This window comes from Polypterus senegalus, chromosome 9 (genome assembly GCF_016835505.1).
Source record: "Polypterus senegalus isolate Bchr_013 chromosome 9, ASM1683550v1, whole genome shotgun sequence".
Taxonomy (NCBI): Eukaryota; Metazoa; Chordata; class Cladistia; order Polypteriformes; family Polypteridae; genus Polypterus; species Polypterus senegalus.
Window position 1 is genome coordinate 113,215,125 of NC_053162.1, and position 22,654 is coordinate 113,237,778.

The 22,654-nt window shown below is 40.1% G+C and overlaps 1 protein-coding gene across 2 annotated transcripts in view; it reads right to left on the bottom strand.

Moving 5' to 3' along the window:
* slc7a9 (solute carrier family 7 member 9) overlaps nt 1-22,654 on the bottom strand; it is a 224,403-nt gene that overhangs the window by 97,196 nt on the left and 104,553 nt on the right. The window contains exons 5-7 of one of the 2 annotated variants that reach the window (XM_039763591.1): nt 19,119-19,259; nt 15,044-15,169; nt 14,776-14,875 (exon numbers count right to left, since the gene is read on the bottom strand). In XM_039763591.1, coding sequence (XP_039619525.1) covers nt 14,776-14,875; nt 15,044-15,169; nt 19,119-19,259 — 367 coding nt within the window. The remainder of the gene's footprint in view (nt 1-14,775; nt 14,876-15,043; nt 15,170-19,118; nt 19,260-22,654) is intronic. The other variant, XM_039763592.1, reaches the window with a different exon arrangement.

Genomic DNA, 22,654 nt, shown 5'->3' on the forward strand with positions numbered 1-22,654 from the left:
TGAACCACATTACAGTACCTATAAAAACAATTCACCCCCTTTGTAGTTTTAACATTTTATTATTATTCAGGCTTGAATCACATTGGATTTAGCTTGTTTGACACTGAATAACAGAAAAAAAAACTCTTTAATGTCAAAGTGAAAGTAGATCTCTGCAAAGTTTAAATGATCCCCATTCTTCTTTGCAAAACTGCTCAAGCACTTTCATGTTACATGTAAACTCTGAGTGAACAGCCTTTTTAAGTCCAGTCACAGATTCTCAATTGGATTGTGATCTGGACTTGGCTACTCCTGGACATTAACAGTGTTTTTAAGCCATTCCTGATTAGCTTGAGCTTTATGGTTTTGTTGTCTGTCTTGCCAGAAAGCAAATCTTCCCCTGGGGCACAGGTTTCTTAAAAACGTCATCAAAATTTCTTCCAGGATTTCCATGTATTTTGCTGTATTAATTATATTCTCCACTCTGCTAAGCCTGCCAGGACCAGCTGCAGAGGAGCATGCCTACAGCATGATACTGTCATCGCCATGTTTCAGGGTGGGTATAGTATGTTTAACACCAGATTTCATAAGCCTATGAAAATATTCGTAATGCCGGGCCACCTTAAATTCCCTTGGACCTCATCTTTAGCGTCTTTGATTTGCAAATGTGTCAATTAGCACTGGCAGCAGAGAGCCTGTCAATCATCCCCAACCGAGTCAGATAAAAAATTCTCATTGCTGAAGTCACTATCTGGCAGTTAGGTGTCTGGAATTGTATTGGGTAAATCATATATCATTATTTAGAATACCTACATTTAATGTGTGTTCCGTGTCTACAAATATCTGTGTAAATGTAGGATGACAGAAAATGTCAGGCAAGAAATGAAAGAAAATAAACTAAAACGTTACTCACTTGTGATTTTTCTGTTCAAACAGTAAAGGTAAATGTTGACCAGCACATTCCAACTTCAGGCGTTTGAATTACATTTTGCTATACAAGAAGTGTAAAGAAATGTGGCAACTCATTATAATGGACGTCAGACTTATGAACCCTGAAATTTGGCTTAGTGTGTGCTGCTGTTTAGTAGTTGTAGCAAAATCATCACCACAATCTATCATGCTATCACAATCAGCTCCTGAAAAACTGTCACTATTATCAGACAATAAATCGCTTTCTATTTGACATGCTTTGCGTGCCCGTATTCAGCTTACTCTGTCACTGCAACCAGCTGCCAATCACTGGATGGATATATGCAGGTGGCTCATGATGGATGACTTTCTATTTTAGAGTTAAAAGTTACAAGGGTCAAATAATATTTATATGTATAAATATTTGGGAAGAATATTTATTCAAAAATGAAAACTAAAAATATTTTTAATAAATTATTATTTTATTTCAGTTTAAGTTTTTCATTTTGGTTTTGTTAATTATTTTATTTCAGTTTGCAAAAATGTTTTTTTTATTAATAGTTTCAGTTTTGAATTTACTTTTCGTTAACTATAATAACCTTGGCTCTTCAGACACAGCATCAGCTGTGTCGCTACTCTTGTGAAAAGAGTGGAGATAAAATGCCATCAACTAAGAGAGGAAGAGTCAAGTTTGTTGTACCACATGAATGTGACTGAAAAAAAAAAAAGCAAACTTTTATCGGTTGCAAAAAATTTACAACGGGTATTACAGATTTAAATCAAATGTATGTTTATATTACATAATAGTAACAATAATAGATGCTCACGACTCAAAATGGTAAAACCAGAGAGAACCCAGGATCGAACCTACAACCTCTTGATTATGAGACAGCAGTTCTTACCTCTGCACCAGTCAAGCAGACAGGTCAATTTTGTGCAGATTGATATTTGGGCTTTGTTTTTTACACATTGACAGCAAAATTTAAACTGAATAATTTATTTTGTTTTGGTTATATCTCTCTATTATAAAAAGAAATCCTGGAATGCGAAATCAAGGCGATATGTGATTTTCTTGAAAAACATTTAAAAGACCCGCGAGATAAAAGACTGATCACGGGGTATTGATTGATGCAGTAAGGGGTTGGAGAGGGTTCTATAAAGTTGTGTTTGGGGTTACAAAGTCAGCAATTGTTCAAGTAAAACTTTTGTGACACTATGTCATGTCAGTCGTTACAGTATCAAAGAAAAGATAGAAAAGATCGCATTACCGCAAAACAAAAGGTGATTAATCATCAGAACCAGGTGTAATTGAAAAAAGAGCAGGACAAACTGAGGTCAGAAATAAAAGGCAAAGAGTACAGTCTTTTCGCATTCGTATCAATCTTATGCAAAAAACATGGATTTACATAATAATAGACCATATGCTATGAGAATCTGTGGTCCCGCAGTTAAAACAATGACAAGTTGAATATCAAAGAATACACAATTCTGTCAGTTGTATATTTATATATACATATATATATATATTTTATATTTTTGGTATAATAACATAAAATACCAGCTAGCGGAGAAGTAGTGTGTTAAAGAAGTAATGAAAAAGAAAAATCTTGAAAATAACGTAACATGATCATCAACGTAATTGTTTTGTCACTGTTATGAGTGTTGCTGTCATATATACTATATATATATACACATACATACATACACACACACAATATATACAGTATATATTTCTATATCTATATATATATCTAATATCTATATATATCTATATCTCTCTCTCTCTATATATATATATGCACATACATACACACACACATTATATATATCTATCTATCTGTATATCTATATATATCTATATATATATATATATATATATATATAGCTCAAAAGAATTAAAGGAACACTTTTTAATCAGAGTATAGCATAAAGTCAATGAAACTTATGGGATATTAATCTGGTCAGTTAAGTAGCAGAGGGTTTGTTAATCAGTTTCAGCTGCTGTGGTGTTAATGAAATTAACAAAAGATGCACTAGAGGGGCAACAATGAGATGACCCCAAAACAGGAATGGTTTAACAGGTGGAGGCCACTGACATTTTTCCCTCCTCATCTTTTCTGACTGTTTCTTCACTAGTTTTGCATTTGGCTACAGTCAGTGTCACTACTGGTAGCATGATGCGATACCTGGACCCTACAGAGGTTGCACAGGTAGTCCAACTTCTCCAGGATGGCACATCAATACGTGTCATTGCCAGAAGGTTTGCTGTGTCTCCCTGCACAGTCTCAAGGGCATGGAGGAGATTCTAGGTGACAAGCAGTTACTCTAGGAGAGCTGGAGAGGGCCATAGAAGGTCCATAACCCATCAGCAGGACCAGTATCTGCTCCTTTGGGCAAGGAGGAACAGGATGAGCACTGCCAGAGCCCTACAAAATGACCTCCAGCAGGCCACTGGTGTGAATGTCTCTGGCCAAACAACCAGAAAGACTTCATGAGGGTGACCCAAGGGCCCAATGTCCTCTAATGGGCCCTGAGCTCACTGCCCAGCAGCATGCAGCTCGATTGGCATTCGCCATAGAATACCAGAATTGGCAGATGCACCACTGGTGCCCTGTGCTTTACAGATGAGAGCAGGTTCACCCTGAGCACGTGACAGAAGTGAAAGGGTCTGGAGAAGCCATGGAGAACATTATGCTGCCTGTAACATCATTCAGCATGAGCGGTTTGGTGGTGGGTTAATGATTGTCTGGGGAGGCATATCCATGGAGGGTCACACAGACCGCTACAGGCTTGACAAAGGCACCTTGGCTGCCATTAGGTATCAGGATGAAATCCTTGGACCCATTGTCAGACCCTATGCTGGTACAGTGGCTCCTGGTGCACGACAATTCCTGGCCTCATGTGGTGAGAGTATGCAGGCAGTTCCTGGAGGATAAAGGAATTGATACCATTGACTGGCCACCACACTTTCCTGACCTAAATCCAATAGAACACCTCTGGGACATTATGTTTTGGTCCATCCAATGCCACCAGGTTGCACCTCAGACTGTCCAGGAGCTCAGTGATGCCCTGGTCCAGATCTGGGAGGAGATCCCCCACAACACCATCTGTCGTCTCATTAGGAGCATGCACCGATGTTGTCAGGCATGTATACAAGAACACAGGGGCCATACAAAGTGCTGCGTACAATTTTGAGTTGCTGCAATTAAATTTTGGCAAAATGGACTAGCCTGCCACATAATTTTTTCACTCTGATTTTTGGGGTCTTTGAATTCAGGGCTCTGTAGGTTGATCATTTTCATTTCCATCAAACGATGTGGCATCCTTTCGTTCCTAACACATTACCCAGTCTATATCAGTATAGATATCCAGGAGGATTTCTTTTTCCCATTAATATATATATTGTCACGCTTGGGACACAGATTTGCACAGAGACACAGGAGGTCGTAGAAACAAGAAGGATTTTTATTCAAACACTGCAAACACATGAGCTTAAACGTGCTCCATGACAAGTCAGAGATGACAGTTCCGCTAGGAGCAGAGAGAGATAAAAGCAAACAATCAATTCCAAACTGACAGGCGCTGCAAGGCTTATAAGTCGGAGTACCGCGAGGCTTGTATTACGTTATAGTGCAAGGATAAGGAGCAATGTGAGTGGTAGTCAGTGTTTCAGGGTTTGTGGTTTTCCCAGGGCGTCTGTCTCTATTTGGGGTGCGATCAGCCCTCCAGCTCACACCCTCCCCCTCAGCTTTATTCACATTCCTGTGAATCAAGCGACTCTCTGTACCTAAGTTCATTTAGTCGGATAATACGTCTGCGTTGACGTGTTCAGAACCTGGTCGGTGCTTTACTGTGAAACTGTAAGGTTGTAAACCCAGAAACCATCTCATTAGACGAGAGTTTGTATCTTTCTGTCGGTACAACCACTGAGTGGAGCATGATCAGTTACCAAAGTGAAGTTTCGTCCCCACAAGTAATAGCGAAGCGCTTCCACAGCCCACCTAATTGCCAAGCATTCTTTCTCAATTGTAGAATAATTGCGTTCCCTAGGAAGTAATTTCCTACTCAAATATGTGATTGGATGTTCTTCTCCATCAAAAATTTGTGACAGGACTGCGCCCACACCAAATGCACTTGCGTCTGTTTGCAAGATAAAATCTTTTGAAATCCGGGTTCCTTAGAACCGGGTAAGAAGACAATGCTTTTTTTAAATCGTTGAAAGAACGTTACAATTTTCTGTCCACAGATAGGTCGGTTTTTCTGCCTCTAGTAAGTTCTGTAAGAGGAGCAGCTCTATGTGCAAAATTTGGAATGAATTTTCTGTAGTAACCAGCGAGTCCCAGAAAGCGCGTACTTGTTTCTGTGTCTCAGGTCTCGGGTAAACAAGCATTTCTTCTATTTTCCTTAATTGTGGCCTAAGTAAACCCTTGCCCATAGAATAGCCTAAGTAATGAGTCTCGGACATGCCTAGTTTACATTTCTTAGGGTTAGCAGTAAGGCCAGCCTGTCTCAAGCTTTCAAGAACGGCTTGAAGCCGCTCTAAGTGTGTTTTCCAATCATTGCTAAAAATCACGACATCGTCAAGGTATGCCCCAGCATATTCAGATGAGGACGTAGGATCTGATCCATCATACGCTGAAAAGTTAGAGGTGCCCGTGAAGACCAAACGGGAGTCTTGTAAATTCATAGAGTCCGTCAGGAGTCGCAAATGCCGTTTTCTCACAACTGCTAGCCTCTAAAGGCACCTGCCAATAGCCTTTCGTGAGATCTAGCGTGGAGATATAGCTCGCCTGACCCAGTTTTTCCAACAGTTCATCGACACGGGGCATGGGATAAGCATCGAATTTAGAGACCTTATTCAAGCGTCTGAAATCGATACAGAACCGAACCGAACCGTCTTGCTTTGGGACTAATACGACTGGGCTGCACCAGTCACTTTACTTTCACGAATTACACCCAGTGTCAGCATCTTTTTACCTCTTCGCACAATATTTCGCGCTTCGGTATCCGAACGGCCGCATCTGTACGAACATCAGGTGCAGTGGTAATTTTATGTTTTGTAATGTTAGTCTTGCCTGGTAAATCTGAAAAGACATCAGTGTTCCGTTCTATCAAAGATAACAGTTCTGTCTTTTGCGTGTCAGTAAGATCGTTACCAATGGTAACATCGGTCTGAGAAACAGCAGCCAAGGAAGTGTTAACCTCTTGTCGGTCGTGCCATTCCTTCAAGAGGTTAATGTGTAAAATCTGGAATGGTTTGCGCCGCCTGGTATTCTAACCTTGTAATTTACGGACTCATACGCTCCTCAATAATGGCGGGCCCTGCCATTTAGCTAAGAATTTGTGTGGATCCGAGGGAACCAGTACCAAAACACGATCGCCAGGTTTGAACTCACGGAGCTTGCTGCGCCTATCGTAAAGACGCTTCTGAGTTTCCTGTTCTCGTTGTTGGTGTTCCACAGCAATAGAGGAAAGCATAGAAATTCTGTCTTGCAACGAAATTAGTCGATCTGCAAAGCTTGGACCTTAGCTGCTCTCTCGTTTCCTATCCATTCCTCACGCACCACATCCAGGATGCCTCGCCGCCTGCCGAATAACAACTCGAAGGGACTCAAGCCAGTGGACGCCTGTGGTGATTCTCGCACGCATACAAAACAAAGGTAGGACAGTGTTCCATGTTGTGGGATCATTATGAGCAACTCGCCTGATCATCTGTTTCAATGTTTTGTTAAATCGCCGGTTAAACCATTCGTTTGAGGATGGTAAACAGTAGTACTCAATTTCTTAATAGCAAAGCTGTCACACAATTGTTTCATCACGAGAAGTGAAAGGTGTGCCTGATCAGTTAAGATTTCTCTAGGGATACCAATACGAGTAAAAGTTTCACATAGTGCTTTGGCTACAGCCGAAGAGTTGGCCTTTTCAGCCAATCATTTCTGGATATCGTGTCGCATAATCAACCAACACCAGCAAATATTGGTACCCATCCTTAGTCTTAGGTAATGGTCCCACAATATCTAATCCCACACGCTGAAAGGGAACTTCCAATATGGGCATAGGACAAAGGGGAGCCCGAGGAGGCTTATAAGCAGAGACGATCTGGCAGTCTGGACATGAAGTACAAAATCGTTCAACATCTTTTCCCATATTAAGCCAATAAAATCGTTTTGATAACCGGTCTCTAGTTTTGTCGGCACGAGGTGCCCCAAGATGTGTGAATGTGCCAGATGCAAAACAGTTTCCCTATGTGCTTCAGGTACCACCAGTTGTTCAATAAATTCCCCTCCAAATGATCTGAGATCACTCTGAAAAGGCAACCGTCCTTTTCTATAAAGTGTGGGGTTTTCACACCCCCGGAATTACGCTCTTGGTAATAAGAGTCATTAGCAGGGCGAGCCTGTTTAAATGCATATTCTAATGAGCTATCAGTATGCTGCAAACGCACAAAATCTGATTGTTCGTTAACGCTCGGTTTGTGTTCGAGGCGTTTGCAATCTGGGAAGATGTAGAAGGACCAGCCCATTCTGGAAGATTGTCGGGGTGACCTCCTCCGTCTCGCTGGAGAGATCGGGTTCAATATCTAAGTTGGGCTCTAGATTTTCCCGGCCGCTACCAGTTCTTCTCTTTGTTTCTTCTTCTTCTCCCCCACTAAGTTCATTAGTGGACTGGACTACTGGTCCCTTACATTTATTAATCAGTTTCGAAAAAAAGGGCATTTCACCGTCCTATGAGTAATGGCCAAGGGCACGAGTCTGAAACGGCAGACCAAACCTTAAAGTGGCGCCCCTATAAGTTAAAGGAAGAAGTAAAGTCTGATAATCTTTAACATCACCATGTACACAGCGTATTTTTACAGTCTCACAGTCTCTAACGCATTGTTCATTAAGACAGTCTCGTCTCACAATACAAAGGTCACTTCCGAGTCTAACAATGCTGAGATTTCTCTGCCCCCCAATTTCACCGGGATCAACAAGCCATCTTTTCCATCCGGATATGTAATAGTTGAGCAACAAATCTCGCCAGTCCAATCTCCATTGAATGAGCTGGAGACAAGCGACATTCTCTTGCCAAATGGCCGAGCTGATCACACGGAAACATCTACAGTCGGCTCCGTTTCGAAATATCCTCTGACGCGTCCACGGCGTGCTCTGTAGTGTCCACGGTTTCCTCGGCCCGCTGTTGCCGCTGTCTCCCCAAAAACAGGCGTCCCATCTACGACTGGATTTCCGGGTCCTACCTGACCCCATTAGATTTTCAGGTCCTGCAGCGTGTCGATCGAAGCGACGAGAATGTCCTGGACGTTCGTTCACAGGTTGCGAAGCAGCACGAAATCCACCGCTCTTTCTCCAAGCGGACTGTGAACCCTCTAATCGTCTGGACATAATCGTTAATGATTTAATATCATGACGTAGAAATTCATCTCGAAGAACTTAGGTATGCCAGGTATAGTAATATATTCACGACAACTGTTTCCATCACGTCTCCTTCAAACCAGCAGTGCACTTTATGTATCAAATCTTGAATTTGTGCACGGATTGGGTCATCCATGTTTAGTTTCCAGTCTGTAAGTGCATAAGTTTTAGACTCTGAAATAAGTCTTGCGGCATCCATCTGTGCAACCACTCCTGGTACCACTTGTCACGCTTGGGTCACAGATTTGCACAGAGACACAGGAAGGTCGTAGAAACAAGAAGGATTTTTATTCAAACACTGCAAACACATGAGCTTAAACGTGCTCCATGACAAGTCAGAGATGACAGTTCCGCTAGGAGCAGAGAGAGATAAAAGCAAACAATCAATTCCAAAACTGACAGGCGCTGCGCAAAGCTTATAAGTCGGCGGAGTACTGCGTGAGGCTTGTATTACGCGTTATAGTGTAAGGAGCAATGTGAGGGTGGTAGTCAGTGTTTCAGGGTTTGTGGTTTTCCCAGGGGCTATTCGGGGTGCGATCAGCCCTCCAGCTCACTATATATATATATAGTGAAAATAGGGAAAATATACCAATAATTATTTGTTAAGGATCTCTTTGTATACCACATTGTGAGTTCGGCCCTCAGGTTGTAATATGACCAAGCTGTGCGCTGAGCTTACTCTGAAGCATGCAACATACAGTTGGCCATGTGAACAGTAATCTTGTTTCAAATCTCACAGCTTGGATTGCTGCTGTCATAATCGGTTTGAGTTCCATGGTTTGTTTCAATTACGACAGTATTTGTAGGACTTGTGTTGAAGTGACATTCGGCATCTGTCAAGCGTTGTAAGTATACAACCAGTTTCATCGATAACTTCACATCCAGCTTTTGAGAGTTTAAACATTAGAATTAGAATTAGAATTAGAATTAGAACAATCTAGACGAGAACAGGCCATTCAGCCCAACAAAGCTCGCCAGTCCTATCTACTTGCTTCCTCCAAGAAAACATCAAAGTGTCCACTACTGAAATCGTCACCTGTGAATCTAAGATGTTTAAGAGGCATTGGCGGTTGTCCAAAGGTGTAAAATATTTGATCATTTCGGTACACTTGAAAGCGACAACCGAACAATTCAGCGGCAGCCATCAACTCACATGCAGAACCATAGGTGAAGGGCTTAAGCATTTCACTCTTATAATGCTCCTGTGTAGTATAATTATCTCCTGTACCGTCATCAGTCCACACCTTGAACCTGTCCCAGTCATTCAATACATAAGACACAATGTTTCTCCAGATATCAAGAGTGAGCCTGATATGGTCGTGCAATATGTAACACAGAGAATGGAAACGATAGGTGCCATCTCCGGGCATGGAAACCACTCAGTAAGTGACAGTTCTTTGATCGATTGTGATCACCTCGATAGACATGTTAATGCGGGTACGGTTGGAATGATAAAGGAAATGGGTACCTGAACAATGTAAAGTAAGTCTAAAATACCTACACAATAACTATAATCGTAATAAATGAACAATAAAACAGCAGAGAAGCCATGGATTAAATAAAAATCTGTAGTTATCAGCAGGGAGACGTGAATCCCGTGGCGAAGCAAGGAAGGGAATGTAGAGACTGGAGCAACGGACGGCCTTATATAGGCAGGCAGCCAACAACGTGGGAGGCGTTGGGATGGGGGACCCAACGCCGCCTCACACGGTGACCAAGCTGCAGGCTATGGACGTATATATGTATGTAAGTAGGATTCAGTTAGCGTTGGGAACCCGCGTACCAAATTTCTTGAAGATGGGCCCATAAGTAACAAAGACCGTTAAAAAGTTGGCCGACAGTGGCATCATACCACAGAAATAAGTACCAAATTTCAGCCTTCTATCTACACAGGAAGTTGGAAAATTAGTGACTTTGGAAAGTTCAATATGGCGGCTGACAGTCATGTCATACCACCGAAATAAGTACGTACATTGGTTTCAGTTAGCGCAGGGAAGCCGCCTACCAAATTTCGTGAGGATGGGGCCATGAATAAGAAAGTTCAACAAGGCAGGCGTTGTTGACCGTTATGACCGTTATGCGTAGAATTTCGACCTGCTTAACTTTTGTAAGTAAGCTGTAAGGAATGAGCCTGCCAAATTTCAGCCTTCTACCTACACGGGAAGTTGGAGAATTAGTGACGTTTGGAAAATTCAATATGGCGGCCAACAGTGGCGTCATACCACCGAAATAAGTACGTACATCGGTTTCAGTTAGCGCAGGGAAGCCACCTACCAAATTTTGTGAAGATGGGGCCATAAATAAGAAAGTTCAACATGGCAGACGTTGTCGACTGTTATCGACCGTTATGACCGTTACGTGTAGAATTTCGAAATGAAACTGCTTAACTTTTGTAAGTAAGCTGTAAGGATTAAGCCTGCCAAATTTCAGCCTTCTACCTACACGGGAAGTTGAAGAATTAGTGATGAGTCAGTGAGGGCTTTGCCTTTTATTAGTATAGATCATGGAGAAGCGATGCAAATTTTAACAGGCAAAAAGAAAGGTAATGTATATATTCCACGAATAACATTACACACCAAAGGAAATTGTGATATGCCATTCGTATTAAAATGTTTACAGTTTACTGTGAGAATAGCTTTTGCTATTACAGAAAATAAATCACAGGGACAAAATTCGAAAAAGTCGGATTATTTATTAGAGAAACAGAAACAATATTCACTCAAGGGCAGTTGCATTGTCACAATATGCCTCCAAAAAATATTGTTTTTAATGAAGCTTTAAAGTAAAAGTGCAAATAATGAAATTGAAACAATTCCAAAGAAAAAAAAAATTTAAATTGTATTTCCGATTAACCAAACACAGGGGTTGGCGAGCAAAGCCCCCTAGTTATTGAATAAAAGTGTACTTGTTTTACAATAACTTTTGTGAAAGGGTTTATTTGATATTTGAACTTCAGTCCTCACACATTATACACTTCACATCAGCATTTTGTCATTATGACTATAAAATGAAAAAGGTTTCTGTTTCAGTTGTGTGTTCAACATTTCTTGCCTCGCATTTCCTGTCATTCTACATTTACACAGATTGTTGTAGATTGGACACACATGAAGTGTATGTATTTCAAATACCAATATATTATTTACTCTGTACAATTCCAGACACCTCACTGGCAGATAAAGAGACTTTAGCTCTGAGAATTTTGTATCTGACTTGACTTCAGGCTGCCTGATGTCAGTGCTGATTGACACATCAGCAAAACAAGGGAATTTAAGGTGGCTCGGCATTACAAATATTTTCGCAGACTTCAAGGATTCTAATGTTAATGGTATTTAGCCCAATGACCAAAAAACTACACTTTGGTCTCATTGGAACACAAAACCTTCTTCCAGCTGACTTCAAAGTCTCCTGTGTGTTTTCTGACAAACTGTAGTTGAGATGCTGTGCAATTCTTTTTAAATTTATTTATTCTTTAACCTGTGTATTTGCTTTGCCCTCCTACCATAACTCTGTGACTGATGAAGAACCTAGGAAAAGACATTTTATGGACAGTCTCACCAATCTTTACCATTGTAGCTTGTAACTCTGTCAGTTATTACTCTGTGCAAAAAGAAGACCATTGAGGGTGGCCAACAACAATCACTTAGTTTCTGTGGACATTCTGCTCTAAGCTGATTTAAGCTGTGCCATACTTTTTACATTTCTTAATGATGTATTTAATTGGACTCCAACCGATATTCAGTGACTTTGCTATTTTCTTGAATCCATGCCCTCAATTATGCATTTCAATCACCTTTTAACAAAGTTGCCTGTACTTTTACTTCATTGTGTAAGTTAGACTGTGTTATTGACTTATAATAAGTTAGATCTTCCAGATGCATCCATCTATCCATTCATTTTCTGAACCCACTTTATTTAACTAATTATGTGACATCTAAAACCAATTGGTTGCAACAGTGATGATTTATGTGTATCATATTAAAGGAGGTGAATACTTATGCAGTCAACAATTTTGTTTTTTTTATATTTGTAAGTTCAGTTATTAAAAACACTTTGCAGATGTCTGTTTTTACCTAACGTTTCACTTAAAGTTTGTTGATCATTGCTACAAAAGCCAAATTAAATCCACTGTAATTCAATGCTGTATGGCAATAAAATGTGAAGACTTTGAAGGGGTGAATACCTTTTTATAGGCTCTGTGTTAGGTGGCAGATATCTGAAAGATTAATCATCACAGTACTAAAATTTGCACCAGTATTATTTAAAATTGTTTTCCAGTTTGCTATTCTCCTACAGCACCTACAGGTATCATGATCTAATGGCTGGGGTTTAGAAATGTACTACATAAAGCTGTTAAGACACCATGCAATATGTAATATGCTTTATTTTGTAATGTGCCATTCAGTGGCTTGAAAGGCACAATTTCTTCTTCTTCTTCTTCTCCTCTCAGCTGCTCCCATTAGGGGTTGCCTCAGCCAATCATCTAGTTTCATATCTTCCTGTCCTCTGCATTTTGCTCTGTCACAGCCATGACCTGCACGGCTTCTCTCACCACATCCATAAACCTTCTCTTAGGCCTTCCTCTTTTCCTCTTGCCTGGTAGCTCTATTCTTAGCATCCTTTTACCAATATACTCAGCATCTCTTCTCTGCACATGTCCAAACCAACGCAATCTCGCCTCTCTGACTTTATCTCCCAACCATCCACCTTCGCCAACTCTACTCTTTGCATCTTCACCATTGCACTAACCTTCCTCTCATCATCACATGTATTCTGTCTTGTTTCTACTGATCTTCATTCCTGTCCTCTCTACAGTATATCTCCACCTCTCCAGGATCTCCTCGACCTACTCTCTACTTTTGCTACAGATCACAATTTAATCAGCAAACATCATACTCCAAGGGTTCTCCTGTCTAATCTCATCTGTCAACCTGCCCATTACCAATGCAAATAAGAAAGGGCTCTGAGCCGATTCTTGAAGTAATCCCACCTCCATGTTGAATGCATCTGTCACTCCTATCGCAGACCTCACCACTGTCTCTCTCTCTCTCATTCTTTTCATTCATCAGCCTCTCAAAGTACTCTTTCCATCTGCTCAACTCACCCTCCTCGCTTGTGAGTACGTTTCCATCTTTATCCTTTAAGACCCTAACCCGCTGCACATCTTACCCAGCGTCCCTCTGTCTAGCCAATCATTACAGATCATTTTCTCCCTCCTTAGTGTCCAACCTCTCATGCAAAACATTATAGCCTTTGCCACCTCTCTCTTCACCTTGGATATTATCTTCTTGTACTCTTGTCTACGTTCTGCATGTCTCTAACTACCCCACTTCTTCTTTGCCATCCTCTTCCTCTGTATACTCTCCTGTACTTCCCCATTCCACCATCAGGTTTCCTTTATTTCCTCCTTATTCTGTCCATATGTCACACCAAGCACCCTTCTAGCTGTCATCTCTACCACTTTTGCTGTAGTTGCCCAGCTGTCTGGTAACTCTTCACTACCACCCAGTGCCTGTCTTACCTCCTCCCTAAACTCAACCTTGCAGTCTTCCTTTTTCAAATTCTACCATTTAATCCTTGGCTCTGCCCTCACCTTGATCTCCAACGTTATCCTACAGATAACCATCCTATACTGCTTAACTACACTTTCCCCTGCCACCACTTTGCAGTCTTCAATCTCCTTCAGATTGACTCTTCTGAACAGGATGTAATCTACCTCTGTGCATCTTCCTCCACTCTTGTACGTCACCCTATGTTACTCCCTCCTCTTAAAATATGTATTCACCAAAGCCATATCCATCCTTTTGGCAAAATCCACTGTCCTCTGACTTTCTTCATTCCTCTCCTTGACACCATACCTGCCCATCACCTCCTCATTTCCTCTGTTCCCTTCATCAACATGTCCATTGAAATCCGCTCCAATCACCACTTTCTGTCCCTTGGGCACACTGTTCATCACTTCCTTAGCTTAACATAACATCATAAAATTTATTTTGGTGCAATACAGGGAACAGGCTGAATAACTGTGAGCCAAAGTCATGGACAAAAAAAGAAAAATCTAAGCATTCAGCCTTTTTGCTTGAATCCAATTCTTTAATAAAAAGACCACTGTTTGAACTGTGCTCAAAACTATGTTTTATATATAAAAACTATGCTTTGTGTACACCATTTACAATAAGCCCAAAGATTTTAATTTACAGGAATTTTGCAGTTATTTTTTTAACTGATCAAGCAAGGAGTGTATAGTAGTTTTCTACTGCATCAGTCTTTAAACCTAAAAGTGCCAGGTCCTGCTTATGACTCACTGTTTTACACTAATCATTTATAAGACATCCTGATATCGTAAGGTATCAAGTAATGTAAAAATTAAAAAAATAATTAGGTAACACTTTAGTTTATGTACTGCAATATTCAATCTATATACTGTATACGTGAAAAACATATAACTTTATATATGTATACATGCATTTTCACCTACCAGCCATCATATGCCCAGAGTCCATTATAACAGGCCAAGCTATAAGCTCCAAAGGAGGTCTTGCTTCCATGAAAAGCATTTGAGAAATTTTGTGTATTTCCTTAAAGAAGCAAAATTATTTATCTTATTTAGTTTATTGATAAAGTACAGGATTGCATTACAAAGTAGATTCTAACTCCTTAAACTCAAACATTTAGCATATATTGCTACTCCTCTTTCTTCGAAGACAATAGGTAAAGAAATATGTGAATATTAATTTGAAACTTACCTTTTGCAAGTAGAAAAACTCCAACTATGGCAATGATGACAACAATCAAAAGCTTAGCGCCCGTGAAGAGGATTTGAACATTACTGGCCATCTTGACACTCAGTGAATTTATAATCACCAGCAAAACTGTAATGTAATTAAATGGCAATAAAACATTCCTATATTTGTTTAGTTTTTATTATTTGTTATTAAATGACAAAAAAAAAAACTCTCTCATGTAAATGCCCATGCAACAGCATGAGTCACTGAAATAATTTTTGGGAGAGTCATGACATTGTTCATTCTTAGCTATCACTCACAGACATCTTTTATGTTTTGTCTTCTGTATTAGTTAGTTTGCATGCAGCATTTTCTTGGTGTTTGAAACATGACACCTCATAATCACTATAAAAAACCTGAATTAAATAAGAGAAAGCTATTTTTATTATTTTGTAAATGATACATAACATAATGCACAAAGTAAATTTAGTAAATTATAAAAAATAAATTAATCTGTTTACCTTCTGGTGTTTTAATTAATACAACCGACTATTATATAATTGACCTTTTGGTATTAAATAGCTCTACACAAAGATGGAAAGGAATTGTTAATTGTTGAATATTGCTCCGATATGAGTATGTTGCATTGATTGTGTTTATGATTGGACAGTTCTTTCAAAAATGCAGCAGTGTGTGCTTATTTTGGTATGATAAAGTATAATTGGTTAAAAAAAAAATACACAAAAAATATTCCTTCTCCGCCTTACATGTACTTACTGTATACATATACACACACACACTGCATTGGATGGTATGCCTGTGTGGGTATCTGGGTTGGGATGGGGTGAGGTTTGTTACTTGGATGGGAGGTAAGTCCATCAGAGGCACAAGAAGAAACAGCCTTACCCAGCCATGAGGGCAGTATAATGGAGAAACAGAGAGAGTCCGTCAACTTGGAATATCTGCTACCCCAGTACATTAGATGGCAGCATCTACTGTATGGGCTTTAGCACCCATATGGTCACCTGCAAGATATGCTGGAAACTGCGGTGCCATAGAGAAACCCTGTTGGGTTCCAGTGGTGCCAGCTGGGGTTTGCTACAGACATTCATGGTCCCAAATCTGTCAGACTTCTGCGTGACCCGGAAATGGTTCCAATGGGCTATGTCCTGGCACCAGAAGTATTCCTGGCTCCGTTTTAAAAGGAGCCAATCTGCCTTACCTGGAGAGTCAGCATTGAAAGGCAGAAGATCATCGGGAGTAATGTAAGAAGAGGATAAGACCTTGGAATATCTGTGCTTGTGGTACTTTAAGTGTAGTTTTCTATAAATAAACAATACTGTGTGTAATAAACAGACTGTAATTGAACCTGTGACTGTTTTAGGTGTGAGCGAGTTTAGGATTTGGGGCTCTGTGGTTCCTCTACATAACTCAACAATATATATATGCACACATGGCAATGCAACCCTCAAAAACAGATTTAATTCCAGAAGTAGATCCCTACTTTAGCCAACCACATTCTTATTTCGCTCTTGGGGCAAACCTTATTTTCAGTTCTAAACCAATGGCCAAATAATGATGCGTGCTTGAAGCAGCCATTCTGGCTGTCCTGGAAGTGGTGAATAAAAAACCTGGAAGGACCTCCCTGATTGCACATTACATCAAAACCAAACTGGGAGTAGTTGTCAGAGAACATCCGTACTGACTACTAGAGACAAAATGAGCTGGAAGTTTTAGTCTTTAGTCGAGTTTCATCATTCTGATCCAAACTCCGGTTGGCAGTTGGCGCTTCTGCAATGAGTCTTGTCTGTTTAATCAAGTCTACCTATGTGATTCTTATGTACACATAGTAAATGAACTCCTCAAGTGACTTGGAAACAAGCACAGTATTTGACCATGCCCGACATGACGAAAGGGTATTGGCAGATTCTTTTAACAGAAAGAAATTCTTTAGCAGAACAACATGTTAGAATAGTGAGTAATTTTCTATTTCACATGCCAGCATAACAGATAACCTACAGTGAATGTAACAATATAATTGTAATTTTTCCACCCATAAACTTGTAAAATAAAAAAAAAACTAGATCACTGAAAATATAATGATTTATGTTAAATATTTAACCAAGTTGCAGGTTTGCTGTATTATAATTGGAGGATATTAGAGGGGAGAGTGGACAGGGAAATATTGCATTAATCAATAATCATTCAATAACCATGAATGCACTGACTACAGATGTCTTTCTAAGCACTGCTTCAGCATTAACCTACTCATGCAACAAAAAGTGAGAAAACAAGTTTCAATCTGATTTGAGAAACGACTGTTGCCTGCTGTAGATTAACCACCCTGGAGACTGCACAATTAAACATATTTAAGTAATTATCCCAAAAGACTCTTAAGAAAGCAAACTCTTTCCATGGAAGACAAGCCAAAGTTCAGTTCAGCCACTGGTCCTTTCTCAGAGGCAATACCTGTTTGGTTCTACAACATATTCATTTGGTGTTTTCTCATATCAGGGTCAACTATTCCAACAGCTTTACATTTCTTGGAGTCAAGGGGTCTAGTCCCATTCCATCTGATAACTTATCTCTTTAAATCATTCCACCATTCCACAGCTTCAGGGTCCTGAAACTAAAAAGTCAACCTCCCACTGTTATTTTACTAATCTTTGGAATCATAAGCAGACCAGCATCTTGAGATCTTAATGTGTGCTCTGGATTGTAAGTAATGATAAGTTCAGATAAGTAAGCTGAACCTTGTCTTGCAGCAGCATTATGAATTAACTGAAAGCTATATACAGTGGAACCTCGGTTCACGACCATAATTCGTTCTAAAACTCTGGTCGTAAACCGATTTGGTCGTGAAACGAAGTAATTTCCTCCATAGGATACATAAATACAATTAATCAGTTCCAGACCGTATGAACTGTATGTAAAATATATATTTTTTTAAGATTTTTAAGCACAAATATAGTTAATTACACCATAGAATGGACAGCGTAATAGTGAACTAAATGTAAAAACATTGAATAATACTGAGAAAACCTTGAAAAACAGAGAAAACTAACACTGCAAGAGTTCACGCTGTAGCGCTACGAACCGCTCGCTAAAAAATGTTTTAAAAATGAACATTTGAAAAATCCTTAAATTAATAAACCACCAAGAAAAGTAACATTGCAACAATGCACGCTACGAATTGATCGCTGTAAAAAGAAGTGGAGGTTAAAATCCAATAGAAAAAAAGTCTTTATTAAATACAATGAGGTTAAAACAATGCTCAGATCTGTCTCTTTAAAAGCAAGCCTTATGCGTCCATCTGTCTCTCTCTCTCTCTCGTGTGTGTGTGTGTGTGTGTGTGTGGGTGTCTGTGTCTCTCTCTTGCGTGTGTGTCTGTCTGTCTGTCTGTCTGTCTCTCTCTCTCTCGTGGGCGTGTCTATGTCTGTCTGTGTGTGTCTCTCTCTCTCTCTCTCGCGTGTGTGTCTGACTGTGTGTGTGTGTCTCTCTTACACGCACATGTGTGTGTGTGTGTGTCTCTGTGTCTTTCTTGTGTCTGTCTCTCTTGTGTGTGTCTCTGTCTCTCTCTCTCGCATGCATGCAAGCGCGTGTGTGTGTGTGTGTGTGTCTCTCTGTCTCTCTCTCTCTCCCTTTCGCACGTGTGTGTGTGTGGGGGTGTGTCTCTATCTCTGTCGCTGCACAGGGAGAGACTGAACATGTGCAGAAATCATCGGCGCACAAACCGAAAGGGAAACTGGCTTGTTCGTATACCGAGTCTGTGGTCGTGAACACATGCAAAAGTTTGGCGAACTTTTTGGTCATAAACCGATTTGTACATGTTCCGAGACGTTCGTGAACCGAGGTTCCACTGTAAAGAACAATTTGAGCAGCCAGTGAACAACACATTGCAGTAGTCAATCCTACTAGAAACAGACGCATGAATTCATTTCCCATTATCCAGCATATTTAGGAAACACCTTAATGTTCCAACATCTTTATGATGGAAAAAACAAAAAACAGTTTTGTAATGTGTACTTTAAATGACTGTGGAATAGTGGGTCCGCAGCTCAGAAATTAGTGGCCCATTTTAAATAAATAATCTTGCCCTGAGAAAGCACATGCTCGAATTGGGAGCATGTGTGCATGAGTGCGTTTTGCTCCACGAATAACTGGGGAACTTGCTGACCATGCCGCATACACGTGATGCTCCTTGCAGCTGTGCAGAGGAAGCTGAGGATAAAGAAACTTGCATGGAACAGAAGGGTGAATCAACAAAAAAGAGAAAGAGAAAGGACAGAGGTTAATGGACAGAGAGAAGGACACCTCCATTAATATGGGTTGCCATCAAGTCTGTGCTACACTACTATAACCATGATATATGCCAAGCATACAGACAGCTGGATTCAATTAGAACAAGGTTATGTGGGCATTTGAATAGAAATAAGTAAATAATACTACTTGGGTCTCAAAATGTTTTATTGTATGTTAATGACACCGCAGTCTTCTCATGGATAGCAACAAATTGGCCTGGCACAGTGTCGATTTAATTTAAATACTTGTTTAAATAGTTACTAACTTCAGCTGAAAAGCAAGGAAGTTTAAAATACAAGAAAACATGCACATAGCATTTTTCTAGGGACCAACAGAAGAAAAAGTGTTAAATATAGGAAATACAGGAAATTGTCATAGATTCTATAGTATTCTGTTAGTACAGTTAGAGAAAAAACCTTGAACATTGCCAACTGTACTATGTTTTCACTGCAGTTATTTTTAGGATTAATAGCTATCCAGTTTGAAGTGTACTGATTTGTTTTTTTTAATCTGTTGAATTGTTACTGTTATTTTTTTTTTTTTTTGGTTTCCAATTGTTATTCCTTTTAACGATCTTCTTCATGTTTTTTAACACTAGAATTACCAGAGCCTACGAAAAAACTCGTAAATCCGTCCCACCTTAAATCGCATCTTAAAATCGTTCACAGCTCTCCACCAGCGTCTTTTGTCATCTAAATGTGCTGATAAAAATCAGGCTGCAAGCAGCCGGCTATTCCATCCCCCCCACCGACTTAGAACGTGCACAAACTTCTCCCAGCTCATGCCTTGATTGATTTTCTGGGAGTGAAGTGGAGTTTTAGAGTGGAAATAATAGATCGTTGTTTGGAACACATGCATTTCTTGTCTGTTCCGTTTCTACAGTAATCTGTGTAAACACATTGTTTAAACAGAAACGTTTTTTATATTCTACTAGTAGATGACAAAATGTAGGCATAAACTATATAGTTTGAATGTAATATGAAGCCTGAAGTATCAAATACTTTCACAAAAGATACAAATCTAACACAACAATTGCACTTTTATTCAAAAATATAACTGCAGAAACAAAAAGCCGGCTTAACATGCGACATTGACACCTGTTTATTATGACTGCCTCTGTGGCACAATAGAATCAGATGCCGACTGGGAATCAAAGGGTTGCGAGTTCGATCCTGCACCACTCTGTTTTGAGAAGTAAACTGCTCATAGTCTTACTATTTTAGAATAAAAACAAACATTTGATTTCAGTCTGTAACAGCTGGTGTAATTTGTAAATGACACTTGTAAAGGTTAGCTTTGTTTTTTTTTTTTAGTCAGTTTTATTATCTCAGCTGTGTTCATGAGCCCAAACACACCCCACCCCCGCATCTGACACTGCTGTTTTCACATAGATGCGCTGTAACAGAGGTAAACTCAGCTCCCTTCTACATCGGAGCAAGAATGCACATACCATTGCTTGCATACTAAAGTGTCAGAAGGCACTTTTCGTGGCATTACACACATTTTTGAGCATGCCCTCTGCACACTACTTGTGACTTTAGGCTTTAGGAAGTAAGTAAATAAATAAAGGTAAACCGTGTCATAAATTGATTTCTTCAAAACGTCAAATGTCATTTATTTGGCACGGACATGTCTGCAGCACTTTTTGTGGCATTATACATTGTGGACGCGGCCCCGACACAGACAGGCAGACATGTTGTTCATCACCACCACACATTTATTTACAAACTATTATTTACAAGTCCTAGTGTACACACGAACCCTAAACACAGTCCTGGCCACACAATGCCTTCCTCTTCAGGCCGCCTCCACTCTCTCTCATACTTTGTCCTTCTTCCACCCGACTCCAGCCTCGAATGAAGGGAGACGGCCCCTTTTATCTCATCCCAGGTGAGCTCCAGGTGTTTCCCGGTATTCCTCACTGGACATGCCCCAGTGTGGAGAAAGTGCCGACTGTTCTCCTGGAAGCTCTCCGGGTGTCCCTGCTCCTCTTCCCCACAGCACTTCCTGGTGTGGCGAAGTGCTGAGGTCCAGGGTCCCCAAGGCATTGGGGTGGCCCCTGGAGGTGACCACGGGTCCCTACAGGGTTGGGCTTCCAAGCCCCCTACCCGTGGCCCCCAAAGCAACCAGGATGGCGGCCCCCACATGATCCAGGGTGGGCATAGACCCTCTTCCGGTCCCTCTCGGCATCCCGACCGGGTCATTGCCCCTGGCATCCCTGACAACATGTATTTTTTGAGCATGTCCATGCCAAATAAATAACATTCGACGTTTTGAAGAAATCATTTTATGACACAATTTACCTTTATTTATTTACTTACTTCCTAAAGCCTAAAGTCACAAGTAGTGTGCAGAAGGCATGCTCAAAAATGTGTGTAATGCCATGAAAAGTGCCTGGTGACACTTTAGTATGCAAGCAATAGTATGTGCATTCTTGTTCCGATGTAGAAGGGAGATGAATTTACCTCGTTTGGGCTCGTGAACACGGCCAGGATAATAAAACTGACTAATAAAAAAAAAAACAAAGCTAACCTTTACAAGTATCATAAATTACACCAGCTGTTACAGACTGAAATCAAATGTTTGTTTTTATTCTAAAATAGTAAGACTATGAGCAGTTTACTTCTCAAAACAGAGTGGTGCAGGATCGAACTCGCGACCCTTTGATTTCCAGTTGGCAACTGATTCTATTGTGCCACAGAGGCAGTCATAATAAACGGGTGTCAATGTTAAGACGGCTTTTGGTTTCTGTTGTTATATTTTTGAATAAAAGCGCAATTGTTGTGTTAGATTTGTATCTTTTTGATACTTCAGGCTTCATACATTATATAGTTTATGCCTACATTTTGTCATCTACTAGTAGAATATAAAAAACGTTTCTGTTTAAACAATGTGTTAACACAGATTACTGTAGAAACGGAACAGACATGAAATGCGTGTGTTCCAAACAACGATCTATTGTTTCCACTCTAAAACTCCACTTCACTCTCAGAAAATCAATCAAGGCATGAGCTGGGAGAAGTTTGTGCACGTTCTAAGTCGGTGGGGGGATGGAATAGCCGGCTGCTTGCAGCCTGATTTTTATCAGCACATTTAGATGACAAAGGACGCTGGTGGAGAGCTGTGAATGATTTTAAGAAGAGATTTAAGGTTGGACGGATTAACGATTTTTTTCATAGGCTCTGGTAATTCTAGTGTTAAGCAGCTGAGCAGTTGTTATAAACTGCAGTGTATAACCTTCCTTTTGATATCTGAAACCAAAATAGAATACAATTCTCATTTTCTTCACTCATGTGACAAATATCTAATTTTTACTCATGGAATCAAAAT